We start from the raw sequence: 24,895 nt of genomic DNA, 5'->3' as shown, positions 1-24,895 counted from the left end.
CTCTGGAGCAAGTTTTCATCAAGGATCTCTCTGTACTTTGCACCGTTCATTTTTCTTTCGATCCGGACGAGTCTCCCAGTCCCTTCCGCTTAAAAACATCCCCACATCATGATGCTGTCACCACCATGCTTCACCGTAGGGATTGTCCCATGTTTCCTCCAGACATGGCGCTTGGAATTCAGGCCAAATGTTCAATCATGGTTTCATCAGACCAGAGAATCTTGTTGCCTTTTACTGAGGAGTGGCTTCTGTCTGGCCACTCTACCATAAAGGCCTGATTGGTGGAGGGCTGGAGAGATGGTTGTCCTTCTGGAAGGTTTTCCCATCTCCACAGAGGAACTTTGGAGCTCTGTCAGAGTGATCATCGGGTTCTTGATTACCTCCCTGACTAAGGCCGTTCTCTCCCGATTGCTCAGTTTGGCCGGGCAGCCAGCTCAAGAATGAGTCTTGGTGATTCCAAACTTCTTCCATTTAAGAATGATGGAGGCCACTGTGTTCTTGGGAACCTTCAATACTGCAGAAATGTTTTGGTACCCTTCCTTATATCTCTGCTTCGACACAATCCTGTCTCGGAGCTCTACGACAATTCCTTTGACCTCATGGCTTGGTTTTTGCTCTGATATTATGCACTGTCAACTGTGGGACCTTATATAGACAGGTGTGTGCCTTTCCAAATAATGTCCAATCAATTGAATTTACCACAGGTGGACTCCAATTAAGTTGAAGAAACATCTCAAGGATGATCAATAAAAACAGGATGCACCTGAGCTCAATTTCAAGTCTCATAGCAAAGAGTCTGAATAGTTATTTAAATAAAGGTATTTCTGTTTAAAAAAAAGACATTTGCAAAAAAATTCACACAGCCAGGACAAGTCACTGAATGTCCTTGAGTGGCCCAGCCAGAGACAGGACTTGAACCGGATCGAACATCTCTTGAGAGACTTGAAGATAGCTATACAGCAACCTTCCCCATCCAACCTGAAAGAGCTTGAGAGGATCTTCAGATAAGAATGGTAGAAACTCCCCAAATATAGGTGTACCAAGCTTGTAGCGTCATACCCAAGGAGACTCGAGGCTGTAATTGTTGCCAAAGGTGCTTCAACAAAGTACTGAGTAAAAATTCGGAATACTTATGTAAATGTGATTTTTTTTATTTTATTTAATCCATTTTAGAATAAGGCTGTAAGGTAACAAAATGTGTAAAAGGGAAGGGGTCTGAACTGTTCGATTGCACTGTATATCTTGAAAACTTGATTGCTGACATTTTGGGACTATATCAACAATCGACTAATGAAACAAATACCAAAATGCTGTCATGTTGGTGCTAGCAGGCAGGTTAGGTTGCGCTAAGTATCAACAGCCAATCCAGTAGGGTCAATAGGAAACTATAGTTAGCTTCGGCTGGTCAACAGCAATGCAATATTATGGAGTACGCAAAAAAAGTTCAGCTCAGAGAGTAATGCACAAGAGGGTGCTATTGATCAGATTCTTGCAGAAAAATCTACTTAACTGCTGGGAATCAAAGCAGCCTCATTACCAAAAATGAAGACAGACACTCAATCTGTTGCATCTCTTTGCTTCACTGCTTTGAATAGTATGATGTGTTAAGGTTTAAGGCACTTTAGTTTGCATTACCCCCAAAGTGTCCCATACCTTGAAACATACAAGATGAAGAAATTAAAATGTAAATAATTCTGTAAAAGAATGACATCTTTATACAAAATGCACACTGAGGTAATGCAGAAAGTGCATTTATTCACAATTAATTCATTATTATTGTTCACATGTAATCATAAAATGAACGTTCTCTCTGCTGAATAATATAAATAACATGTCTGCAATGTAGCAAGCTCTAAAACTAAAGTTAGATTCCATACTGTCCAGCAGACAATGACAAAGGACATTTGTATGCAAAATCAAGCTGGCAAAAGAGGATCATTCATTGGAACCATATTTCAGCAGTCTTGATCATCAGCCATAAGAGGGCCAGCTTCATTAAAATAAATTGAGAATTTTTTGCTTGGGCAAGAAAGTATGTAATGTGACCTATCCATTGATAAATCAGTTCTATTCCATTTTCTGTACAACAGGGTAAGATTAACTCAATATAACTAGACTGTAGTTCAACAAGGGGAATTGATTACTAGGAAATACTTTATTTAAAATGATGTAGCTAGAATATATGTTCAAACATAAAAATGTATACTACACAGCATAATTAAGAGTACACCTTTTTATATACTGTATGTGCCTCCTTTTCAAAGGGGCAAGAGTATCAAGTATTTCCCGATATGATTTATGAGTAGCACCAGGTGGGTCATTGTTTTATGTATTTGCACTGCTGCCTGCAAGCCCCTTGTGGTTTAAATAAAGGATTTTAAATGTAATTGATTTGTTCTCTCTCAGATAAGATCACAATTTAAGTTATTGGAATTGCTATTCAACACATCGCAGGGGTTTGGTTTTGAAAGCAAATGCAAAGCCTCAATTCCAATATTCAAGTCAAATATTCCTTCCTCTGGTAAATTAAATGGAATAATGGAAGTGCATAAGCATCTCATCATTTATTTTTTTTATTTTTTTTACAACCTAGCAAACACCTTAAAAGGTAGTTAGTTAAAATGTACTTACTAGAAGAAGACGATTCTAAAGTGCTGATTTACCACTCCTTCAAATATACAGTAGGCTGACTTATTTTGTCACAAGACCAGAGCAGAAATACACTTCCAAGGTGGTGAATGATACTTACTGTACGTATAAGACATTATGTAGAGTGTCATCAAGAAAATCATGAAACATTGATAAAGATTTACATTAAAGCTACAGTCTGCAACTTGGGAAGCTGTTTAATGGTTATTTAAATTCTTCATATTTACCCATTGATTCTGGAAGACAATTCTTATAAATGCCTTCAGCACAGCTGTCTGTCTTTGTCATAAACCAAAATTGTCCTAGCCCTATCCCTCAGCTGCACCCAAAACAAGTGGCTGGAACACAGTTTATTTTATTTTTGTTTTTCCAATCTCAGACTGTAGCTTTAAGAGGTTTCAAATGACTTACACGCTGTAATGAACTGATAGAACACATTTACAAAGCTCTACAACAAGATGCCGTACACACATAGCTATATGAAACAATATTACATGAAATATACATTAAGCTTCATAACAAAGTGACTTAAAAACATGCACAAGACATTCTGCAGATGACATTTAACATATGAGAAGGTGTAGCAACAGACCTTTTAAATACAACATACAAAACATTTGAAGATAAATGTTAACTTAAACAAAACATTTTAAACATGCAAAAAGCTTTAAAGGCCCAGCGCAGCCAAAAACTAGATTTTTCTGTGTTATATATACAGTGCATTCGGAAAGTATTCAGACCCCTTGACTTTTTCCACATTTCGTTGCATTATAGCCTTATTCTAAAATGTATTAAAAAAAAAATTCCTCATCAATCTACAAATAATACCCCATAATGACAAAGCAAAAAAAGGTTAAGATATTTTTGCAAATGTATAAAATAAAAAAAACTGAAATATTACATTTCCATAAGTATTCAGACCCTTTAGTCAGTACTTTGTTGAAAAACTTTTGGCAGGGATTACAGTATGAAGCTACAAGCTTGGCACACTTGTATTTGGGGAGTTTCTTCCATTCTTCTCTGCAGATCCTCTTAAACTCTGTCAGGTTGGAAGGGGAGCGTTGCTACACTGCTATTTTCAAGTCTCTCCAGAGATGTTTGATTGGGTTCAAGTCCGGGCTCTGGCTGGGCCACTCAAGGACATTCAGAGACTTGTCCCGAAGCCACTCCTGCATTGTCTTGGCTGTGTACTTAGGGTCGTTGTCCTGTTGGAAGGTGAACCTTGATCCCAGTCTGAGTTCCTGAGCGCTCTGGAGCAGGTTTTCATCAAGGATCTCTCTGTACTTTGCTCCGTTCATCTTTCCCTCGATCCTGACTAGTCCCCCAGTCCCTGCCACTGAAAAACAACCTCACAGTATGATGCTTCCACCCCCATGCTTCACCGTAGGGAAGCTGCCAGGTTTCCTCCGTCTGGCCACTCTACCATTAAGCCTGATTGGTAGAGTGCTGCAGAGATGGTTGTCCTTCTGGAAGTTTCTCCAATCAAGGGACTCCAATCAAGTTGTAGAAACATCTCAAGGATGATCAATGGAAACAGGATACACGTGAGCTCAATTTCGAGTCTCATAGCAAAGTGTCTGAATACTTATGTAAATAAGGTTCTAAAAACCTGTTTTTGCTTTGTTGTAATGGGGTATTGTGTGTAGATTGCTGAGGATTTCCTCCATTTTAGAATAAGGCTGTAACGTAACAAAATGTGGAAAAAGGGAAGGGGTCTGAATACTTTGCAAATGCACTGTATATATATTTACACACTATGATGTTGGAATAATACTGTGAAATTGAAAACAATTATGATAATGCCCTTTTAGAGTAAAAGCTATTTGAGTAAATTAGTTAATAAACCAATTGCTATTTGCAATAAGAACTTGCTATTTGCTAAGAAGCTATTTTTGTTTATTTTTGACTATTTTAATTGAAAACAATCACAGTAAGCTACTTAATTTTTACCCAGAAATTATTTGATATTGAGATAAAAATGGCTGCATTGGACCTTTAAAGAAATCATAAAAAAACATTAAAACAATTGTATGATCAAATATCATTTGAAGTGAATAATGTTTAGCCCATTGGAGATCATTAATTAATGTTATCATATCACAAAAACTCACCTTGATCAGCCAAAGCTGTCCAAAGCTCCTCCACTAGTGTCCAAATCCCATTATTCTTCCATTTTGGATTAAAAAGCACATTTCATCAAATCAACCACTTTTGTTTAATGATTTTGTTAAATATGTGATTGACCTTTTGCTGATTTTAATGCCAAAGGTATTTGTTCCAACCCCCGGCTGTCTGTGAATAGATAAAATCCTGTCAAAAGATTATACTTTGAAGTACTTTCTTTGTCACTTCAGATTACAATAATAAAATGTCAAGTAATTATATGCAGGATTGGTCGCCACCCTCAGTTTAGGAAACACAAAGTATGCCACTTCAATGATACTGTAAATTGTCTCTTCTGATTTCCATCTTTCCATCGTAAAAAATCAGTGTCTTTCCATTTCCATTTCCACTGTCTTCCATGGTCTCTGACCTGATTGCACATCCACTGAATATTAGTGTGTCACTAGCTCTTCCTTTCCAGGTAATTTGAGGGGACCCAGCCTTTTCGAGGTCGACCTCCATCCAGGATCTGGCAGTACCACCACCCATTAGGGTTCCTCTCCAGAACCTCCAGAGTCGTTCCTTCAGGGAACCCCATGGTCTCCTCATCACCATGGTAATCCGCTATGGAGACATACACCTCACGGAGGTTGTTGTGGATGAGGTGGGTTTTGGGTTTCACCGTGGAAATAGGTAGACCGTTCCTCTGAGACCCCCGGCCCAGTGATTCGGAGCTTCCCATGCCGGGTCTGTTCCGGTTTGCCATGTTACCGTTCGGCGCTGGGCACCGCGGGGTAGTACCAAAGGAAGCGTTGCGGCGCACGGTGGGACTAGAGCGTGGGTGGTCAGTGGAGTTGAGTGACTCACCCCTCCTAAGGGAGCCTACTGGGTTTGGCCCGTCGATGATCGGCTTGGAGATGAAGACAGACTGAGGCCTAACCACCTGCTGCTGTTTCATAACATTCTTCTGCGAGCCATTGAACAGGCCAAAGGGCTTGGAGGGGATGGGCGGTATGCTCCTCTTTAGGCTCTGGTTGATATTGTTCAGGGCCTGGACCCTCTGCTCATTCTTCTCCAGGCTGTTGGACTTGCTCAGGCTGCCCAGTTTGGTAGGGGTGCCATCGGACTCTGACCCAGCTTTGTCGTCCAGCTGCCTGACAGGCTCCAGGTAGTAGGTTGGAGCCCAGCCCTCAGTGTCGCCCAAGCGGACATACCACCAGCCGCTCTCCTGCTTCTCCAGCACCTCCACTTCCACCCCGGGAGGGAAGCTCATCTCTGAGTCCTGGACCTTCTCATAGGCCTCTGTGGTGCGGTAGAGACTGCAGCCCTCGTCTGAGTCTCCCCGGCTGCCTTTAGAATAGATGGAGGAGATGTCGGAGGTGCTGTGGGAGGACACAGAGTCCTCAGAGGAGATGACAGAGGCTGTTTCAAAGTCTTCTCCTCTGGAGCCCTTCTTCAGCTGGCCTGTAGGCCTAAGTTGTCTCCGGAGGCTGCCAATGTCCATTTTCTCTGCACTGGAGGCCTTGGCCAGCTGGGGCTTAGGCCTGACCAATGGCTTAGGTTTGGTGGAGGACTTGGTGGAGCCCATCTTGTGCTCATCGTTGTCCTTCCTGGGCCTGGACTGCTTGGAGAGATCTGGGTTGGACTCTGTAGAGGCAGGTTTGGAGCTGGATGCCCCGGCCTCTGCTTTGGTTTGAGACAGGGACTGGCTGCCGTTCAGCTGGATCGTCTTCCCTTTTCTCCTTGCCCCAAACATGGAGTGAGAGTTTTCAGCCTTGCTAGTCTCCAACGGGGCACTAATCTTCAGGGAGTCTGAGTCGCCACTGGATTGTGTATAAGGCATCTCTCTGAAAGGCATGAAGCAGTTATTCTCATAGATACACTCCTCTCCCTCAGGCTCCTCCTCTTCCTGCCCCACGTCCTCAGACGACTCGCCCATCTTGAAGGAGGCACTATGGAGAGATGAGGCTGGAGATGGCTTGGAGGAAAGGTGAGAGCCCTTCTCTGAGGAGCTATCCTCGTTCTTCCCATCCACTGAGGACCCTTCTGTCCTGAGGAACTCAAACTCTGACTCCAGATCAAACCCAATGGCAGGAATGTCATATTCTGGCTCCTCGTACACAGGCCTTCCGGGAGATGCAGGGGACTCTGGAGCCTCGGAACCAGGACTGCTGGTAGGGACAGTCTCCACAAAGTCCTGCTTCTTGACGGGCGGGGCTGGGGGCGGGACTTTAGGCCGGCTCAGAGTGCTGGTCCTGCGGTTTAGGTTGGGCTTCTTTCGTTTGTCGATGTAGGAGCAGGGAGCCCAGCCCTCTTTCTCACCAATCTGGATATACCACCAGCCACCAGAGTTCTTCTCGATCACCTACAAGACAGAACAGAGAGAATGCATGGGTAAGAATAGGCCTCATCAACTACATGCAGTATCTGTTAATTTCAAGAATTTACCTGAACAATGTCAAAAACAATAACACATTGGACATGCATGCACTCCAAAATATACATAAAAAAGCTTACATCTGCTTTCTGCCCTCCATTAAAACTGATGCCATCTGAAATGACGGACTGGAACTCTGCAATGGTGTAGTACTCTGCTTCAACAGTAGGGGGCTCTGGTGGCGAGGGTAAATTGAATCCCTGAGTGGAAAAAATGTTACAGCATTATGTGTACTGCACAGCTGATACTGTTAAAAGGAAACAATAATAATTGGCCATAGAGTTTAACTTCCAATTTAAAATAACGATCCTGTTAGATGTCAATTTCCCCCTAAATAGACATACCCAAAATAAATTATTTATCATGAGAAGGCCATAAACAATAACTAGTAATGCTGCAAGAAAGATTACAATCTCACCTTTCTTGTAAGTGTTTTTATAAATTGCCTAGTGTACTCACTTTTTAGAACAAAAGCACAAGTACATAGTAAAAATATGATCAAAATATTAAAATATTAAATATCATATGATGTAGTTCCTATTCAACAAAAGTTGAGGAATAGGCCTTGAAATGACTCAAATGCTTTCTAAATATATGTAGTGTTAACAATCTTCTCCCCCTGAGTATAGAGTTGCTTACATTTACTGAAAGTCTGCTGCAGTGGGAAGGATGCTCTCCCCCTCTGCCTTGGAGGTGTGAAGTGTCTGTTTACAGGTCACACTTCTGACCTCTCATGGGACCCTTGACCCGCCAATCATCCCCCTTGACCTTGCCCACCTTGACCTTGAGCCAATAGGAACTTTAGGCCGGAACTGATGTAAGGGCGGTAGGTTGCCTAGTGGTTAAAAGCGTTGGAACAGTAACCGAAAGGTCACTGGTTTGAATCCCTGAGCCGACAAGGTGAAAAATATGTCAATGTGCCTTTGAGCAAGGCACTTAACCCTAATTGCTCCTGTAAATCGCTCTGGATAAGAGCATCTGCTAAACAAACAAAAAAAGTTTTTAAAAATTATAGGAATCAGGCGGCCCATCCCGGGGTCAGAAGTCAGTTTCATTTTTCCAGTGAGTAGGCTACTCTACCACAACTGTACATTTCTATCGGCTCTTTTCTGCAAAGGATTCTAAACTCTGAACCTCCCTGGTGTGATGTGAATGTGTCGATGATGAGTAAGTGATTCTCTTCACCCACCAGGTCATGCACATAATGTTGTTGAGGGTAATTAGCTTTTTACAATGGTTATTAAAAGGCTATTACTTTGTACTTATACTTTACATTTTATTCTTGTTATTTAAATCGTAAAGTGTTTACATTGTTTTTCTGTGTGGTTTGTAGGTTATTAGAGAATTTCGGCAATAGCCATGCAACGGGGCCGCCGAGTGCTAAAGCGTGTAGGGCATAAAAATAATCTGTCCTCAGTCGCAACACTCACTACCGAGTTCCAAACTGCCTCTGGAAGCAATGTCAGCACAATAACTGTACGATGGGAGCTTCATGAAATGGGTTTCCATGGCCGAGCAGCCGCACACAAGCCTAAGATTAACATGCGCAATGCCAAGAGATGTGGCTGGAGTGGTGTAAAGCTCGCCCACCATTGGACTCTGGAGCAGTGGAAACACGTTCTCTGGAATGATGAATCAAGCTTCACCATCTGACGGTCCGACGGACGAATCTGGGTTTGGCGGATGCCAGGAGAACACTGCCTGCCCGAATGCATAGTGCCAACTGTAAAGTTTGGTGGAGGAGGAATAATGGTCTGGGGCTGTTTTTCATGGTTCGGGCTAGGCACCTTCGTTCCAGTGAAGGGAAATCTTAACGCTACAGCACGGCATGCTAGACAATTCTGTGCTTCCAACTTTGTGGCAACAGTTTGGGGAAGGCCCTTTCCTGTTTCAGCATGACAATGCCCCCGAGCACAAAGAGAGGTTAATACAGAAATGTATTGTCGAGATCGGTGTGGAAGAACTTGATTGGCCTGCACAGAGCCGACATCAAACGCATGAATTGGAAGACTGTAGCTCCATCAATGTCAGCATCACTTCCAATCCCCCATATCATTTTTTGCAAATATATATAAACATATACACATACATAAATACATCCATATACACATACATACAGAACCAGTCAAAAGTTTGGACACTGTAAAGGTTTTCTTCCAAGGGTGAATGAGAGGACCAAAATGCAGCGCGGCTAGTGTTCAACATGTTTAATAACGAACAAGTGAATACTACAAACAACAAACAAAATAACAAACCGTGAAAACCGATACAGACCTATCTGGTGCAGAACACAAACACAGAGACAGGAAACAAACACCCACAAACTCCCAACACCAAACAAGCCTCCTATATATGAGTCTCAATCAGAGACAACGACTACCATCTGCCTCTGATTGAGAACCCACACTAGGCTGACATAGAAACAGACAAACTAGACACACAACATAGAATTCCCACCCAGCTCACGTCCTGACCAACTAAACACATACAAAACAAGAGAAAACAGGTCAGGAACGTGACAGACACCTACTCATTCAAGGGTTTTAATTTATTTTTACAATTTTCTACATGGTATGGTATCATGTAGTAACCAAAAAAAGTGTTAAACAAATCCAAATATATATTTTTCAAAGATAATTAGTAAAAATCTAAATTACTTCACAGATCTTCATTGTAAAGGGTTTAAACACTGCTTGCCATGCTTGTTCAATGAACCATAAAAATGTAATGAACATGAACCTGTGGAATGGTCGTTAAGACACTAACAGCTTACAGACGGTAGGCAATTAAGGTCACAGTTATGAAAACTTAGGACACTAAAGAGGCCTTTCTACTGACTCTGAAAAACACCAAAAGAAAGATGCCCAGGGTCCCTGCTCATCTGTGTGAACGTGCCTTAGGCATGCTGCAAGGAGGCATGAGGACTGCAGATGTGGCCACGGCAATAAATTGCAATGTCCATACTGTGAGACGCCTAAGACAGCGCTAGAGTGAGACAGGACGAACAGCTGATCTTCCTCACAGTGGCAGACCATGTGTAACAACACCTGCACAGGATCGGTACATTCGAACATCACACCTGCGGGACAGGTACAGGATGGCAACAACAACTGCCCGAGTTACACCAGGAACGCACAATCCCTCCATCAGTGCTCAGACTGTCCGCAATTGGCTGAGAGAGGCTGGACTGAGGGCTTGTAGGCCTGTTGTAAGACAGGTCCTCACCAGACATCACCGGCAACAACGTCGCCTATGGGCACAAACCCACCGCCGCTGGACCAGACAGGACTGGCAAAAAGTGCTCTTCACTGATGAGTTGCAGTTTTGTCTCACCAGGGGTGATGGTCGGATTCGCGTTTATTGCCGAAGGAATGAGCGTTACACCGAGGCCTGTACTCTGGAGCGGGATAGATTTGGAGGTGGAGGGTCCCTCATGGTCTGTGGCGGTGTGTCACAGCATCCTCAGACTGAGCTTGTTGTCATTGCAGGCAATCTCAACAATGTGCGTTACAGGGAAGACATCCTCCTCCCTCATGTGGTACCCTTCCTGCAGGCTTATCCTGACATGACCCTCCAGCATGACAATGCCACCAGCCATACTGCTCGTTCTGTGCGTGATTTCCTGCAAGACAGGAATGTCAGTGTTCTGCCATGGCCAGCGAAGAGCCCGGATCTCAATTCCATTGAGCACGTCTGGGACCTGTTGGATCGGAGGGTGAGGGCTAGGGCCATTCCCCCCAGAAATGTCTGGGAACTTGCAGGTGACTTGGTGGAAGGGTGGGGTAACATCTCACAGCAAGAACTGGCAAATCCGGTGCAGTCCATGAGTAGGAGATACACTGCAGTACTTAATGCAGCTGGTGCCACACCAGATACTGACTGTTACTTTTGATTTTGACCCCCCCCCCCCTTTGTTCAGGGACACATTATTCAATTTCTGTTAGTCACATGTCTGTGGAACTTTTTCAGTTTATGTCTCAGTTGTTGAATCTTATGTTCATACAAATATTTACACATGTTAAGTTTGCTGCAAATAAACAGTTGACAGTGAGAGGATGTTTCTTTTGTTGCTGAGTTTATATATATATATATATATATATACAGTGGGGAGAACAAGTATTTGATACACTGCCGATTTTGCAGGTTTTCCTACTTACAAAGCATGTAGAGGTCTGTCATTTTTATCATAGGTACACTTCAACTGTGAGAGACGGAATCTAAAACAAAAATCCAGAAAATCACATTGTATGATTTTTAAATAATTAATTTGCATTTTATTGCATGACATAAGTATTTGATCACCTACCAACCAGTAAGAATTCCGGCTCTCACAGACCTGTTAGTTTTTCTTTAAGAAGCCCTCCTGTTCTCCACTCATTACCTGTATTAACTGCACCTGTTTGAACTCGTTACCTGTATAAAAGACACCTGTCCACACACTCAATCAAACAGATTCCAACCTCTCCACAATAGCCAAGACCAGAGAGCTGTGTAAGGACATCAGGGATAAAATTGTAGACCTGCACAAGGCTGGGATGGGCTACAGGACAATAGGCAAGCAGCTTGGTGAGAAGGAAACAACTGTTGGCGCAATTATTAGAAAATGGAAGAAGTTCAAGATGACGGTCAATCACCCTCGGTCTGGGGCTCCATGCAAGATTTCACCTCGTGGGGCATCAATGATCATGAGGAAGGTGAGGGATCAGCCCAGAACTACACGGCAGGACCTGGTCAATGACCTGAAGAGAGCTGGGACCACAGTCTCAAAGAAAACCATTAGTAACACACTACGCCGTCATGGATTAAAATCCTGCAGCGCACGCAAGGTCCCCCTGCTTAAGCCAGTGCATGTCCAGGCCCGTCTGAAGTTTGCCAATGACCATCTGGATGATCCAGAGGAGGAATGGGAGAAGGTCATGTGGTCTGATGAGACAAAAATAGAGCTTTTTGGTCTAACTCCACTCGCCGTGTTTGGAGGAAGAAGAAGTATGAGTACAACCCCAAGAACACCATCCCAACCGTGAAGCATGGAGGTGGAAACATCATTCTTTGGGGATGCTTTTCTGCAAAGGGGACAGGACGACTGCACCGTATTGAGGGGAGGATGGATGGGGCCATGTATCGCGAGATCTTGAACAACAACCTCCTTCCCTCAGTAAGAGCATTGAAGATGGGTCGTGGCTGGGTCTTCCAGCATGACAACGACCCGAAACACACAGCCAGGGCAACTAAGGAGTGGCTCCGTAAGAAGCATCTCAAGGTCCTGGAGTGGCCTAGCCAGTCTCCAGACCTGAACCCAATAGAAAATCTTTGGAGGGAGCTGAAAGTCCGTATTGCCCAGCGACAGCCCCGAAACCTGAAGGATCTGGAGAAGATCTGTAGGGAGGAGTGGGCCAAAATCCCTGCTGCAGTGTGTGCAAACCTAGTCAAGAACTACAGGAAACGTATGATCTCTGTAATTGCAAACAAAGGTTTCTGTACCAAATATTAAGTTCTGCTTTTCTGATGTATCAAATACTTATGTCATGCAATAAAATGCAAATTAATTACTTAAAAATCATACAATGTGATTTTCTGGATTTTTGTTTTAGATTCCGCCTCTCATAGTTGAAGTGTACCTATGATAAAAATTACAGACCTCTACATGCTTTGTAAGTAGGAAAACCTGCAAAATCGGCAGTGTATCAAATACTTGTTCTCCCCACTGTATATATACCCACTACTGTTCAAAAGTTTGGGGTCACTTTGAAATGTCCTTGTTTTTTAAAGAAAAGCATTTTTTTGTCCATTAAAATAACATCAAATTGATCAGAAATACAGTGTAGACATTGTTAATGTTGTAAATGACTATTGTACCTGGAAACGGCTGATTGTTTATGGAATATCTACATAGGCATACAGAGGCCCATTATCAGCAACCATCACTCCTGTGTTCCAATGGCATGTTGTGTTTGCTCATCCAAGTTTATCATTTTAAAAGGCTAATTGATCTTTAGAAAACCCTTTTGCAATTATGTTAGCACCGCTGAAAACTGTTGTCCTGATTAAAGAAGCAATAAAACTGGCCTTCTTTAGACTAGTTCAGTATCTGGAACATCAGCATTTGTGGGTTCGATTACAGGTTCAAAATGGCCAGAAACAAAGAACTTTCTTCTTAAACTCGTCAGTCTTTTCTTGTTCTGAGAAATGAAGGCTATTTCATGCGAGAAATTGCCAAGAAACTGAAGATCTCGTACAACGCTGTGTACTACTCCCTTCACAGAACAGCGCAAACTGGCTGTAACCAGAATAGAAAGAGGAATGGGAGGCCCCAGTGCACAACTGAGCAAGAGGACAAGTGCATTAGAGTGTCTAGTTTGAAAAACAGAAGCCTCACAAGTCCTCAACTGGCAGCTTCATTAAAGAGTCCCCACAAAACACCAGTCTCAATGTTAACAGTGAAGAGGCGACTCCGGGATGCTGGCCAATAAAAATAAAATATTAAGATGGGCAAAAGAACACAGACACTTGACAGAGGAAGATTGGAAAAAGTGTTATGGACAGACGAATCTAAGTTTGAGGTGTTCGGATCTCAAAGAAGAACATTCGTGAGATGCAGAAAAAATGAAAAGATGCTGGAGGAGTGCTTGACGCCATCTGTCAATCATGGTGGAGGCAATGTGATGGTCTGGGGGTGCTTTGGTGGTGGTAAAGTGGGAGATTTGTACACGGTAAAAGGGATCTTGAAGAAGGAAGGCTATCACTCCATTTTGCAATGCCATGACATACCAAAGCACAACCCTAAACTATGCAATAACTATTTACGGAAGAAGCAGGCTGCTGGTATTCTGATGGAGCGGCCAGCACAGTCACCGGATCTCAACCTATTGAGCTGTTGTGAGAGCAGCTTGACCGTATGGTACGTAAGAAGTGCCCATCAAACCAATCCAACTTGTGGGAGGTGCTTCAGGAAGCATGGGGTGAAATCTCTTCAGATTACCTCAAAAAATTGACAACTAGAATGCCAAAGGTCTGCAAGGCTGTAATTGCTGCAAATGGAGGATTCTTTGACGAAAGCAAAGTTTGAAGAACACAATTATTACTTCAATTAAAAATTAAATATCATAAATATCTACTTCCAGCTTACACATTATATATTTTGTTTGTTTATACTCCTGTCCTTCCCCTAACCTCAACCTGTCCTATCTATTTCTTTCACAAAAGTTCTAAACCTATACATGTTTTACGGACACAGTATGTTTCACATTAGTTATCTTGTTGTTATTAGTTGTTATTATTCCCAACCTGCAGCTTCATTCAACCGCTCCAATCTATCTTTTAACACCATCCATATTGGATTCATATTTGCCATTTATTTTTCAACTGTGCAGTGATGTTTCACAAAAGTTCTGAACCTTTCTATTCTCATAATTTTTACAGATTGTAAATAAAAAATATACACTTTTGCTAAAAGTATTATATTATTGATCATATGACTTTTCAGATCACCCAGTAGTGCTATCTGCAGTTTGCTCCAGGTAAATGTTGCAATTCTTCAGCCATTCCTACATCTATGACCAAAAACAAGCTACATATGGACCGTAAAAAATTGTTGATTCTGTCTCTTCGGAGCAAAATCTGCAGAGCTGGGAAGATTGTATCCCCCATATATATAACATTCTACTGGTTGCAATAATTTTGTATAATAATTTAAAATTAAGATTTCTAAGATTTCAATCTGATGTCGTTTTGTGTACCAGTTCATAAACACGTACCATACCACGTACGTAGAAAATCTCTTCCCAAATATTTTGCAATCTATATGGCACAGCTGCCAATTTTTTGGCCCTTAAATGAACCTTGTATACTTTTTATTTATCACAATTTTCTTTAACCAATTATGGTCTTTAATGCAGGGCTGACAGACAAGTTCCCTACTATTTCCCTCTTTCACTTTCCTAATTTTGGGTAGAGGAGACATTTCCATACATTTACGTTAGCTGCATGTGTGACACAACTCCACCAGTCCTATTTATGATATAATTTACAAAGATTATAAAAAAAATTACATTTTTTATAATTTATTTTATCTATTACTATATTTGAGTTTAACCACAATATTTGTTGTATTATTTGTTCAGTTTTTTTCTGGTGGATTAAATTGAAATTGCAACCAACTTTCTATTGCTTGTTTTAAAAATAGTCAATATTTGGGAGATTATTTCCTTTTCAAATAACTGAAAGTGCGAGGTTGTAATCTCAATAAAGGGAAAAAGGCCATTCTTGAACATGGGGTGAGACATTTTTATTAATTTGCTAGAGAACCAGTTCGGATTTAAATATAACTTTTGATTGACTGAAGCCTTTAAAGTCTAATGCTTCAATATTTAATCATTTCTGCCCTCCGAATTCATATTCATTATATAAATAGGCCCATTTAATTTTAACTGTTCGCTAGGTGTAGGCAAGACCGTAAGCAAATAGGTAAACTGGGATATGACTAAAGAGTTAATCAGGGTGATTTTTCCACAAATAGACAGGTATTTTCCTTTCCATGGTAGCAAGATATTATCTATTTTTGCTAACTTTCTATTAACATGTATTGGAGTGAGAATTATTATTTTTATTTATTTTGGGATATGTATACCGAGCATGTCTACTTCACATCATACCATTTAATTGGTAAACTACACGGTAATGTAAAAGTTGTATTTTTAGTTATCCAATACATAATTTAGTACACTTATCATAATTTGGTTGTAATCCAGAGAGGTTAGAAAAAGTATCTAAATCCTCTATGAGGCTGTGGAGGGATCCAAATTTTGGATTTAAAAGAAACCATGAATCATCAGCGTACAATGACACTTTTGTTTTTAAACTCTGGATTTCTAACCCCTTGATATTATTGTTGGATCTGATTTTAATAGCTAACATTTCGAGGGCCATAATAAATACATATGCCGATAGTGGACAACCTTGTTTTACTCCTCAACAGTTTAAAACTTTCAGAAGTAGCCATTATTTACTGTTTTACACCGTGGGTTATTATACATGATTTTAACCCATTATATAAGAGATTCTCCAAAATTGAAATGTTCCAGGCATTTATATATAATCTCCAGTCGTACTTTCTCTAAAGCCTTTTCAAAGTCAGCTATGAATAGCAGGCCTGGTTTCCCAGATTTTTCATAGTGTTCTATTGTTTCCAGTACTTGTCTTATATTATCTCCAATTTATCGTCCATGTAAAAAACCTGTCTGATTAGAATTAATATCCGACAATACCTTTTTAATTCTATGCGCTATACATTTAGCTAGAATTTTGCCATCACAACACTAAAGTGTAAGAGGCCTGGATCTTTATATTTACCACTTGTATCGTGTTTCAGTAATAATGACATCAGACATTCTTGTTGAGTGTCAAATAATCTACTATTTACATAGTAGTGGTTAAAATGCGATAACTCCTGCACTTGTTTGTTTAGTTGAGGTCATGTGCAAATTCCCTTAGAATGGGCCCCTATGGCCTGAAATGGCGGTTGTCTAACAGCCTGGCGGTTGTCTAACAGCCTGGCTGTTATTTTACTGTTACTGCTGCTATTGTTGCTGGGGTTTATAGCCATTATCATTGCACTCTATGAACAATTTATATCATGTTTACTGCTATTTATAAGTTATTATTGCTGGTTTTTAGTTATTACCTTTGCACTTCATAAGACATTTATACACTGTTTACCACTGTTAGCTAATTGCTAATGCTAATGATGCGCTATCATTGCTTAATGCTAATTGCTTGATTAGTACTGCTAGTCATTTGCTAGTCATTACTCTGTTACTATTACCTGCTCCCTCATGCTAATTGATTTATGCTATGCTATTTCACGTTAGGCTATGCTGCTACATCCTAGTTTGTACTAGTGCTAAACCCTTGCTGCTAGTTGTTATTGTCATTATGCTACTGTATAATATGCCATATTGCTGCTTATGTCATTATTACTCATCATCTGCTATTACATAGTATTTACGCCTAGCCATAAACCTTTTAACACATATTTCCCGTTTCTTTGCATTTCTCAGTATACCATTCATTCAACTACCATAAAGCTGTGTGTGTCTGAGGCAATAGAAGGGTTGAACTTGAGTCCGTGTCCTGATCGTCATTGTGCCTCTAACCGGGTACCCAGAGTGATTGTCCCTTATCTAAACCGGCACCTTCATTTTCGGAGTCCATCACCAGTTGGTGGCGCTGTTTTTCATATAGTAACAATCAAATGATAAATTACTAACTACAATATTTCACCTTCCTCATAACTGTAAAATAGATATGATCATATTTAGTGACAGTACAAAATTGGCATCATTTTCTGTACAGGAAAATTACGATTGCCACCTAATTAGGGGACTTTACATCTAAAGAGGATTTATGATTTGTTTCATACTGACCAGAGTTGCATCTCTGCGAGGAGGTGGCTTTTGTCTGAGGATTGGGGAGCCTAGAGAGAACAAAATTTGATAGATATAAAATAATGTGAGTGTATTAGTTTAACAAACCGTTATAACTTCCAATTCAGTCTCTGAATGACAACTCACCGATCTCTATTCTGTGAGGAGCGATGCGGGCTATGACTGGAGAGGCTGGTTCTACTTTGCCCTTAACATCCACCAGTGCGGCACCAGGGCTGAAGTCTGAGCTAGAGCAGGGTATGGGCAGGCTGATCTGCCTCTTGACCAGGGAGGGGGTGGTTAGGGGGTTGTCCTCTGGCTGGCCGTCTGTCTGCACGTCCTTCTCACTCAGGGCCTTCTTGTTCAGCAGGTTGCTGATCTCCATGATGTTGCTGATTATCTCCACCGGGCCAGTCAAGGGGGTCTTCTTATTACTACTACGGGGAGAGAAGTCCTCCATCACCTTCTTCAGGTAGGAGGCCGGGGCCCAGCCCTCCTTATCCTGGTACCTGGGGAGAGGAAGAGAGAATGGAAGGAAAGGGGAGAGAGGGGTGATCATGAGTGAGAATAACCATAATTGAGAGACAGTATAAACAGGCAACAGTTTATATTGTGGTTGGAGCACAAATCATGGCCTTACCTGATAAACCACCAGCCCTCCAGGTTCTTTTGGATGACCTCCACGATGACTCCTTTCTCAAAGGCGATTTCATCCTTTCCCTCGCTGGTGTATGGCTGCACCGTCATATACTTCTCCTCTGTCGGGCCACAGAGAGGACGTGGGAACACAGAGACTCACGTCAGTTTCAAATGTCCTATACTGCTTCAAAAACAAAACATTACTCAAACAAATGAAAAATATGTCAACGTTTTATAGGAGGAACTGTAACGATTGTAGACACACCTCTGCGTGAGTGAAAGTAAATAAAGACATACTGTATATAGGTTTGAAGTATAGAATTCTGTGGACTTGATGACATTTCTCTGTGTGTAGTTCTGAAGTGATTGATTCTGTCAGATCCACAAAGATATCCAGCATTTTACTATCAAAGGCTTTAAATAATCAGGGAAACTCTAATTAACAATATGATGTCCCTCACTTCATACTGTAAATGTCTTCCTGCAGCAACTGACAATTACATTGCCTTTATGTCATGACTGCTAATTACTAAGTGTAAATATGGGACAAAATAAACTCAAACACTGATCTCTTGAAATGGTGAAAACAGTTCTAATGACAGAGTGGACTAATGGTGTAGTAGCGGTCAACCTCTAAACTTAGCAGATGATAAAGAAGAGAGATGCCATCTTGATTTGTAATTTCCCAAAAGGCCAGAGTACTAGCTGTCATTAAAAACCAGAGGTCTCATCTCATCACACCGTAAAACCCAGACAGGCGGAGGGAACACAGCCCAATAGTGTAAAGAGAGGAGAGGAGATGTCCTATCTGCATGCTAAGACTGTTTGAATATCTCTGGAATGACTGGATTCCTATCTGATATCTAATAACTCTCTCCTTTCCTCTACTCCTGTTGAGTCTCAATCAGGGATTTAGAAGGACTGAATAAGGATACAGTAAAAATGTATTTTACTTGCAAAGAAATAGGACGATGTATGGCCTTGTAAATAAAACCGAAAAGGCCACATCCTGAATGCTTTGTTTTCCCCTGCACTGACTTATGGGACTTCCAGTCTCTCTGTTTAAGGCTTGGTAGGGCCCTCCCTACAGGGGCAACCCTATTCAACCTTCCTGAGCCCACATTCACCAGTGGGGGGAACCTCTGAATAAGATATTATGTTAACCACAACATGCATCGCCTTCATAACTTTTATAAACTATTTTTCTGCAGTCAGCACTATTTCTGCTTTTTTCCCCACAGGCAAGATGTAGTTCCTGCATTTGAAAAAGTTATTTTTACTCCAGAGGTTGGTCGTTTTTTTGCACGCTGTGGACACTGTTGCCAAGCACAAACCTTGGGCTGGACTCAAATAGCCTATCCTCACTCCGCTGTCAGCAATCCAACCCGCATCCCTTGTCAAAAAAAACTGTTTCGAGGCAAGTGTAATGTGTGCAAGCACAAACACTTTTCACTGCAAGCACAAACACTTTTCACTCTTACTCCAACAGATGAATACAATTCTTTATTAGCCTGATCCATCGTTAGACCTGCTTGCTCTAAACACCTCTGGTTGATAAACGTCTGGCTTTTTAACTCTTTTGAAAAGTACATACAGTATGTGTACATGTTTAATTTGGCTCGTAACAAAGCCAACTAAAGTGGCAAAATATTGCATGCGGCCTACCAACTTTTAGATGGTTGTGTAGCTATAGCTGTAATTCAGAAAAGATTGGAGTTGCACATAGCGGTTAATTAAAATAAACCGCTTACATGACACAATCTCTTCCAACACTCCCGCATTCAAGTGCAGAAACTGAGTAACAACAAGATGGTCAATTTTTTTCTATGTTTATCTTCTAGCATAAGGTCAAACCTGTAACTGCTGAAAGCCACCATTGTGGATGTAAAAACCAATTTAGCATTGTAATGACATGTCTGGACTGTTTATTAGCTGGTTTATAACGATGTTAGTGGTTATTGGGTGTGGATCATGATGGTGTAGAAGACGGCATATGACACAAACCAAGACATTAGGCATCAGGTATGAAAGATAAGACAGGACAAGGTACAATGGGTTCAGGAAAATGGGACAGGTGAGGGGTCAGAGAATAGAAGGATGAGCAGTGAAGGAGGAGGAGGAGTTCGGCGCCCTGTCTCTGATCACCTCGGCTCTGCTGCCTGCTGACCATTCCCCCCAGGGTCCATCTCCGGTCCAGCCTCTTCAGATGGGCCTTACGGTGCTTAGTGACTGACCCACGCACATGGTGACGAGACACAAACACACAAATTGGCAGATAAACATAAAAGACGGGCACACACTGTACAAACAACATGGAATCAACTAAAGGACCGACTTTAGTTACTTACATGGCGAACATGGAAACAACAACACCACATTACATTACAAGGACTGGTGGATGAAGGGGGTGAATGCACGTTATACAGGAAATGTAAACTACGGACATATTCTCTGTGGCTTGTAATTAGTGTGGTTATTAGCATGGTTTTCCCATCCTGTCCTGCACGAGCATCTGGGGCACACATTGCTGCTTGGGAATGCCATCCAATTAATAGACCAGCTGAATTCCTTTGGCAGCAGCTCTATGCCAGGTCTATAATTGTTGATTGTTTTTGTTAGTTAAATGCAGGAGATGGGAATGATTAGGAGGGAGGAGGGATCTTTTGTCACATGCCAACACTATAAACGGCAGGGCTTATAAAAATATCTAATTCAAAAAAAGCTTCCCATCACTAAACCAGAGCACTAATCTCGAAGTTTAACAGGCAGTTCAGATTTCAGGGCAAATGTACATTTACTGAAAAACGGAAATAAAAGAAGTCCCTGTTCAAAAATATACAACAACTGACCCACACACTCCTCCAGAACACTAATGTCAAAAAATCATAACCATTATGATAACCATTATATTGAAAATGATGACCCTTATATTGGATGAGTCAATCTAAGGCCTATTATGGGTATTACAGAACTCAAGAAAATAAAAATAAATGATGAAATATGACCACCCTAAGTAGGGACATGTCCAAGTGTTTTTCATTAATGTGACAGTCTTTCCAATGAGGGACAGATTCACCATTAGACTGTCATAACCTCCAAACATCAACATCTTCAGCTAAAGCCATATTCAACACAGCAAAAAAAGAAACGTCCCTTTTTCAGGACACTGTCTTTCAAAGATAATTCGTAAAAATGCAAATAACTTCACAGATCTTCATTGTAAAGGGTTTAAACACTGTTTCCCATGCTTGTTCAATGAACCATAAACAATTAATGAACATGCACCTGTGGAACAGTCGTTAAGACACTAACAGCTTACAGACGGTAGGCAATTAAGGTCACAGTTATGAAAAATTAGGATACCAAAGAGGCCTTTCTACTGACTCTGAAAAACACCAAAAGAAAGATGTCCAGGGTCCCCGCTCATCTGCCTGAACGTGCCTTAGGCATGCTGCAAGGAGGCATGAGGACAGCAGATATGGCCAGGGCAATGAATTGCAATGTCTGTACTGTGAGAAGCTTAAGACAGAGCTACAGGGAGACAGGACAGACAGCTGATCGTCCTCGCAGTGGCAGACCACGTGTAACAACATCTGCGCAGGATCAACAATCTGTGTTACAAGGAAGACATCCTCCTTCCTCATGTGGTACCCTTCCTGCAGGCTCATCCTGACATGACCCTCCAGCATGACAATGCCACCAGCCATACTGCTCGTTCTGTGCGTGATTTCCTGCAAGACAGGAATGTCAGTGTTCTGCCATGGCCAGCAAAGAGCTCGGCTCTCAATCCCATTGAGCACGTCTGGGACCTGTTAGATCGGAGGGTGAGGGCTAGGGTCATTCCCCCCAGAAATGTCTGGGAACTTGCAGGTGCCTTGGTGGAATAGTGGGGTACCATTTCACAGCAAGAACTGACAAATCTGGTGCAGTCCATGAGGAGGAGATGCACTGCAGTACTTAATGCAGCTGGTGGCCACACCAGATACTGGCTGTTACTTTTTATTTTGATCCCCCCCTTTGTGCAGGGACACATTATTCCATTTCTGTTAGTCACATGTCTGTGGAACTTTTTAAGTTTTTGTCTCAGTTGTTGAATCTTATGTTCATACAAATATGTACACATGTTAAGTTTGCTGAAAATAAACACAATAAACACAGTTGACAGTGAGAGGATGTTTTTTTGTTGTTGCTGAATTTATGTGTTCTAGTTCCTGTTTGCCACAAGAGCCCCATCTCAATGACAGTGTCTTACAGAGTGCTGTGGAGCCACAGGGCTGACAGAGACATTCATTATGGATCCTGAGACATTCCCATGACTGACTAGACACATACATGCTAATTACACTGACAGATTGTCCTCTGACCACTCTGGCAGCGTCTGCTATCTGCATTGAGTAGATAGCTAGAGTACTATAGTGTGTGTCTCTCTCGCTCTGTGTGTCTCTCTCTCTGTGTGTGTGTGTGTGTGTGTGTGTGTGTGTGTGTGTGTGTGTGTGTGTGTGTGTGTGTGTGTGTGTGTGTGTGTGTGTGTGTGTGTGTGTGTGTGTGTGTGTGTGTGTGTGTGTGTGTGTATATATATGCATGTATGTGTGTGTGTGTGGGGGGGGGGGGTCACTTGTGGGGTTTGTGTAAATGTGAAAATCCAGAAAGCTGTCACACTAACAGAAATATTAATTCCTCTCCAAAAATGTTTTATTCGGAATGGATATGCATTCTGTATGAAGGCCTAGGGAGGAAGAAGCCTGTTGGGATTACTGTGTAACTATTGGACAATAGAGGTTAATTCAATGCAGCATGTGCTCTCTCCTCTCCTTCAGTCAGAAGATCTACAGTGCCAGGGGTAATGTGGGTCACAGTGTTTTGGAGTCGACACTCAGTACAGTAAATGCTGTTTTAACCAGAGTGCTAGAAAATGTTAATGTTTGTTTGGAAGTAAATTATTTCAATCCTTAAAGTGTATTCTTTCCAAACTACATGAAATGCATTAGGGAGGTACTGCAGGTATGTAATTATGCCTACTGTAAAATAATGACCAATACAGTCGTGGCCTTTTCCACAATATTAGCACTCTGAGTGTGAGCGACAGGAGAGTGAAAATGTTAAGGCATTAACGGTAAAGCAACTCTCGATATTGGGAATGGCTAGATTATGACATAGCTTGGACTGCCACACCCATGCTGTGTGTTTTGGGAAAGGGAGTTCTAATGACTGTATGAGTGGATCCCAATTTTATAATCAGCCTGATCATTTGGCAAACAAGCCTCTTGCTTAGGTGTGTTTCTTGTCAGATTTGTAGGTTTTAATGCAGAATATAGCAGCATTCGACCATTGCACCATTGCAACATTCATCAATATCTTCTAGTTTTGTGTCATAATCTGTCTGTATAAATTGACATGATTTATCTCAGGGCCCGGAATAATTAACTTCAGACATGACTTGACTAGTGACTGACTCACATAAACAAACTCCTCACAGCTCAATCCCTACAGTGAACCAAACATGCACCTCTTTCATTCGTTTACCATCCTAAACTCCAAGGAGGTAACCTCGTTTTAGTATTGCATTGAATTTCTACACTGCTACTGTGGAGTACAGTACGTCACTCAGTGCACCTCAACCCAGAGTTGTGGCTTAGGCCCTGACACTCCTTCTCCAGGATATTTATTCAGAGCTGACTCTGGAGCTTGTTCAGGGGTGTTTATAGTGGAAGCAGCACAAGGAAGGTTGTTCACACCGGGGGAAAGTCGGACGTTAACGTCAGTTGGGTCGGGGGTGGGAGTCAGACTACTGTACCCTTTTAGAGATGGGGGTAGTGGAGGTACAGCGGTCTTGTAGATTGTGGGATATTGCACATCCACAAATTTCACCCAGTTGCTGGAAGTGACGAAGGCTAACGTGGTCTGTATTGTGGTGCAGCTTGTATACTGTATTCTGGATGTTGAGGTTTTCTTCCTGTATTCATAGCGGTGTGGAGCTCTTACCTTCCCTGGACTTGGAGGCTCCCAGCTCCAGGTCATCTTGTGTGTTGCTGTGGGTATTCAGGTATGTGGCAGGGACCCAGCCCTGCTCCTCCGCTGTACTGACAAACCACCAGCCTGTGGGCACAGAGAGAGGGATGTCAATTGAGATGTTGTGGGGTGTTTGTCGACTAGCACAGCATCTTTCAGTATGGTTTATAATCTTATAAATGACTTTAGAGAAGTGTTCCTCCTCCATTTCAAGAATAATGTTTGCTCTAGTTAATAGACCCTGATTCAAAACTGTTTCTTGGATGACTGGGGTGGTTGAAAGACACATGGATATTGAGAAAACATGAACTATTCTCTATCACTGACAGGTTCTCTAATCAAAACCAAATACAATCTAATGTTATTAGTCACATGCTTTGTAAACAAAAAGTGTAGACTAACAGTGAAATGCTTACTTATGGGCCCTTCCCAACAATACAGAGAGAAAATATAAATAATAGAACAATTATAACATGTGGATATTATACTAATAACGCAAGGGTTATAAATATGTCATGTGTGGAGCATTTCATAAAGAAAACTGTGTAGGCCTAATATAGAGTAGTTAACCCCCCTAATATAGAGTAGTTAAAGCTCTCAAACCGCTCCACTACAGCCCGTTAATGTGGATGGGGGA

General features: G+C 41.7%; 1 protein-coding gene across 2 annotated transcripts in view; it reads right to left on the bottom strand.

Moving 5' to 3' along the window:
- Window positions 1-1,735: 1,735 nt before the first annotated feature.
- The window catches only part of LOC139570892 (SH3 and PX domain-containing protein 2A-like), a 102,473-nt gene continuing 79,313 nt past the window's right edge, over window positions 1,736-24,895 (bottom strand). Inside the window, exons 8-14 of one of the 2 annotated variants that reach the window (XM_071393196.1) lie at window positions 24,232-24,345; window positions 20,395-20,478; window positions 18,251-18,368; window positions 17,758-18,119; window positions 17,611-17,660; window positions 7,270-7,389; window positions 1,736-7,117 (exon numbers count right to left, since the gene is read on the bottom strand). In XM_071393196.1, the coding sequence (XP_071249297.1) occupies window positions 5,216-7,117; window positions 7,270-7,389; window positions 17,611-17,660; window positions 17,758-18,119; window positions 18,251-18,368; window positions 20,395-20,478; window positions 24,232-24,345 (2,750 nt within the window). In that variant the 3' untranslated portion in view covers window positions 1,736-5,215. The remainder of the gene's footprint in view (window positions 7,118-7,269; window positions 7,390-17,610; window positions 17,661-17,757; window positions 18,120-18,250; window positions 18,369-20,394; window positions 20,479-24,231; window positions 24,346-24,895) is intronic. The other variant, XM_071393197.1, reaches the window with a different exon arrangement.

Source organism: Salvelinus alpinus, chromosome 3 (assembly GCF_045679555.1).
Source record: "Salvelinus alpinus chromosome 3, SLU_Salpinus.1, whole genome shotgun sequence".
In the NCBI taxonomy this organism is placed as follows: Eukaryota; Metazoa; Chordata; class Actinopteri; order Salmoniformes; family Salmonidae; genus Salvelinus; species Salvelinus alpinus.
Note: the sequence above shows the minus strand (reverse complement) of the source record. Positions and strands in the feature narration are given on the sequence as shown.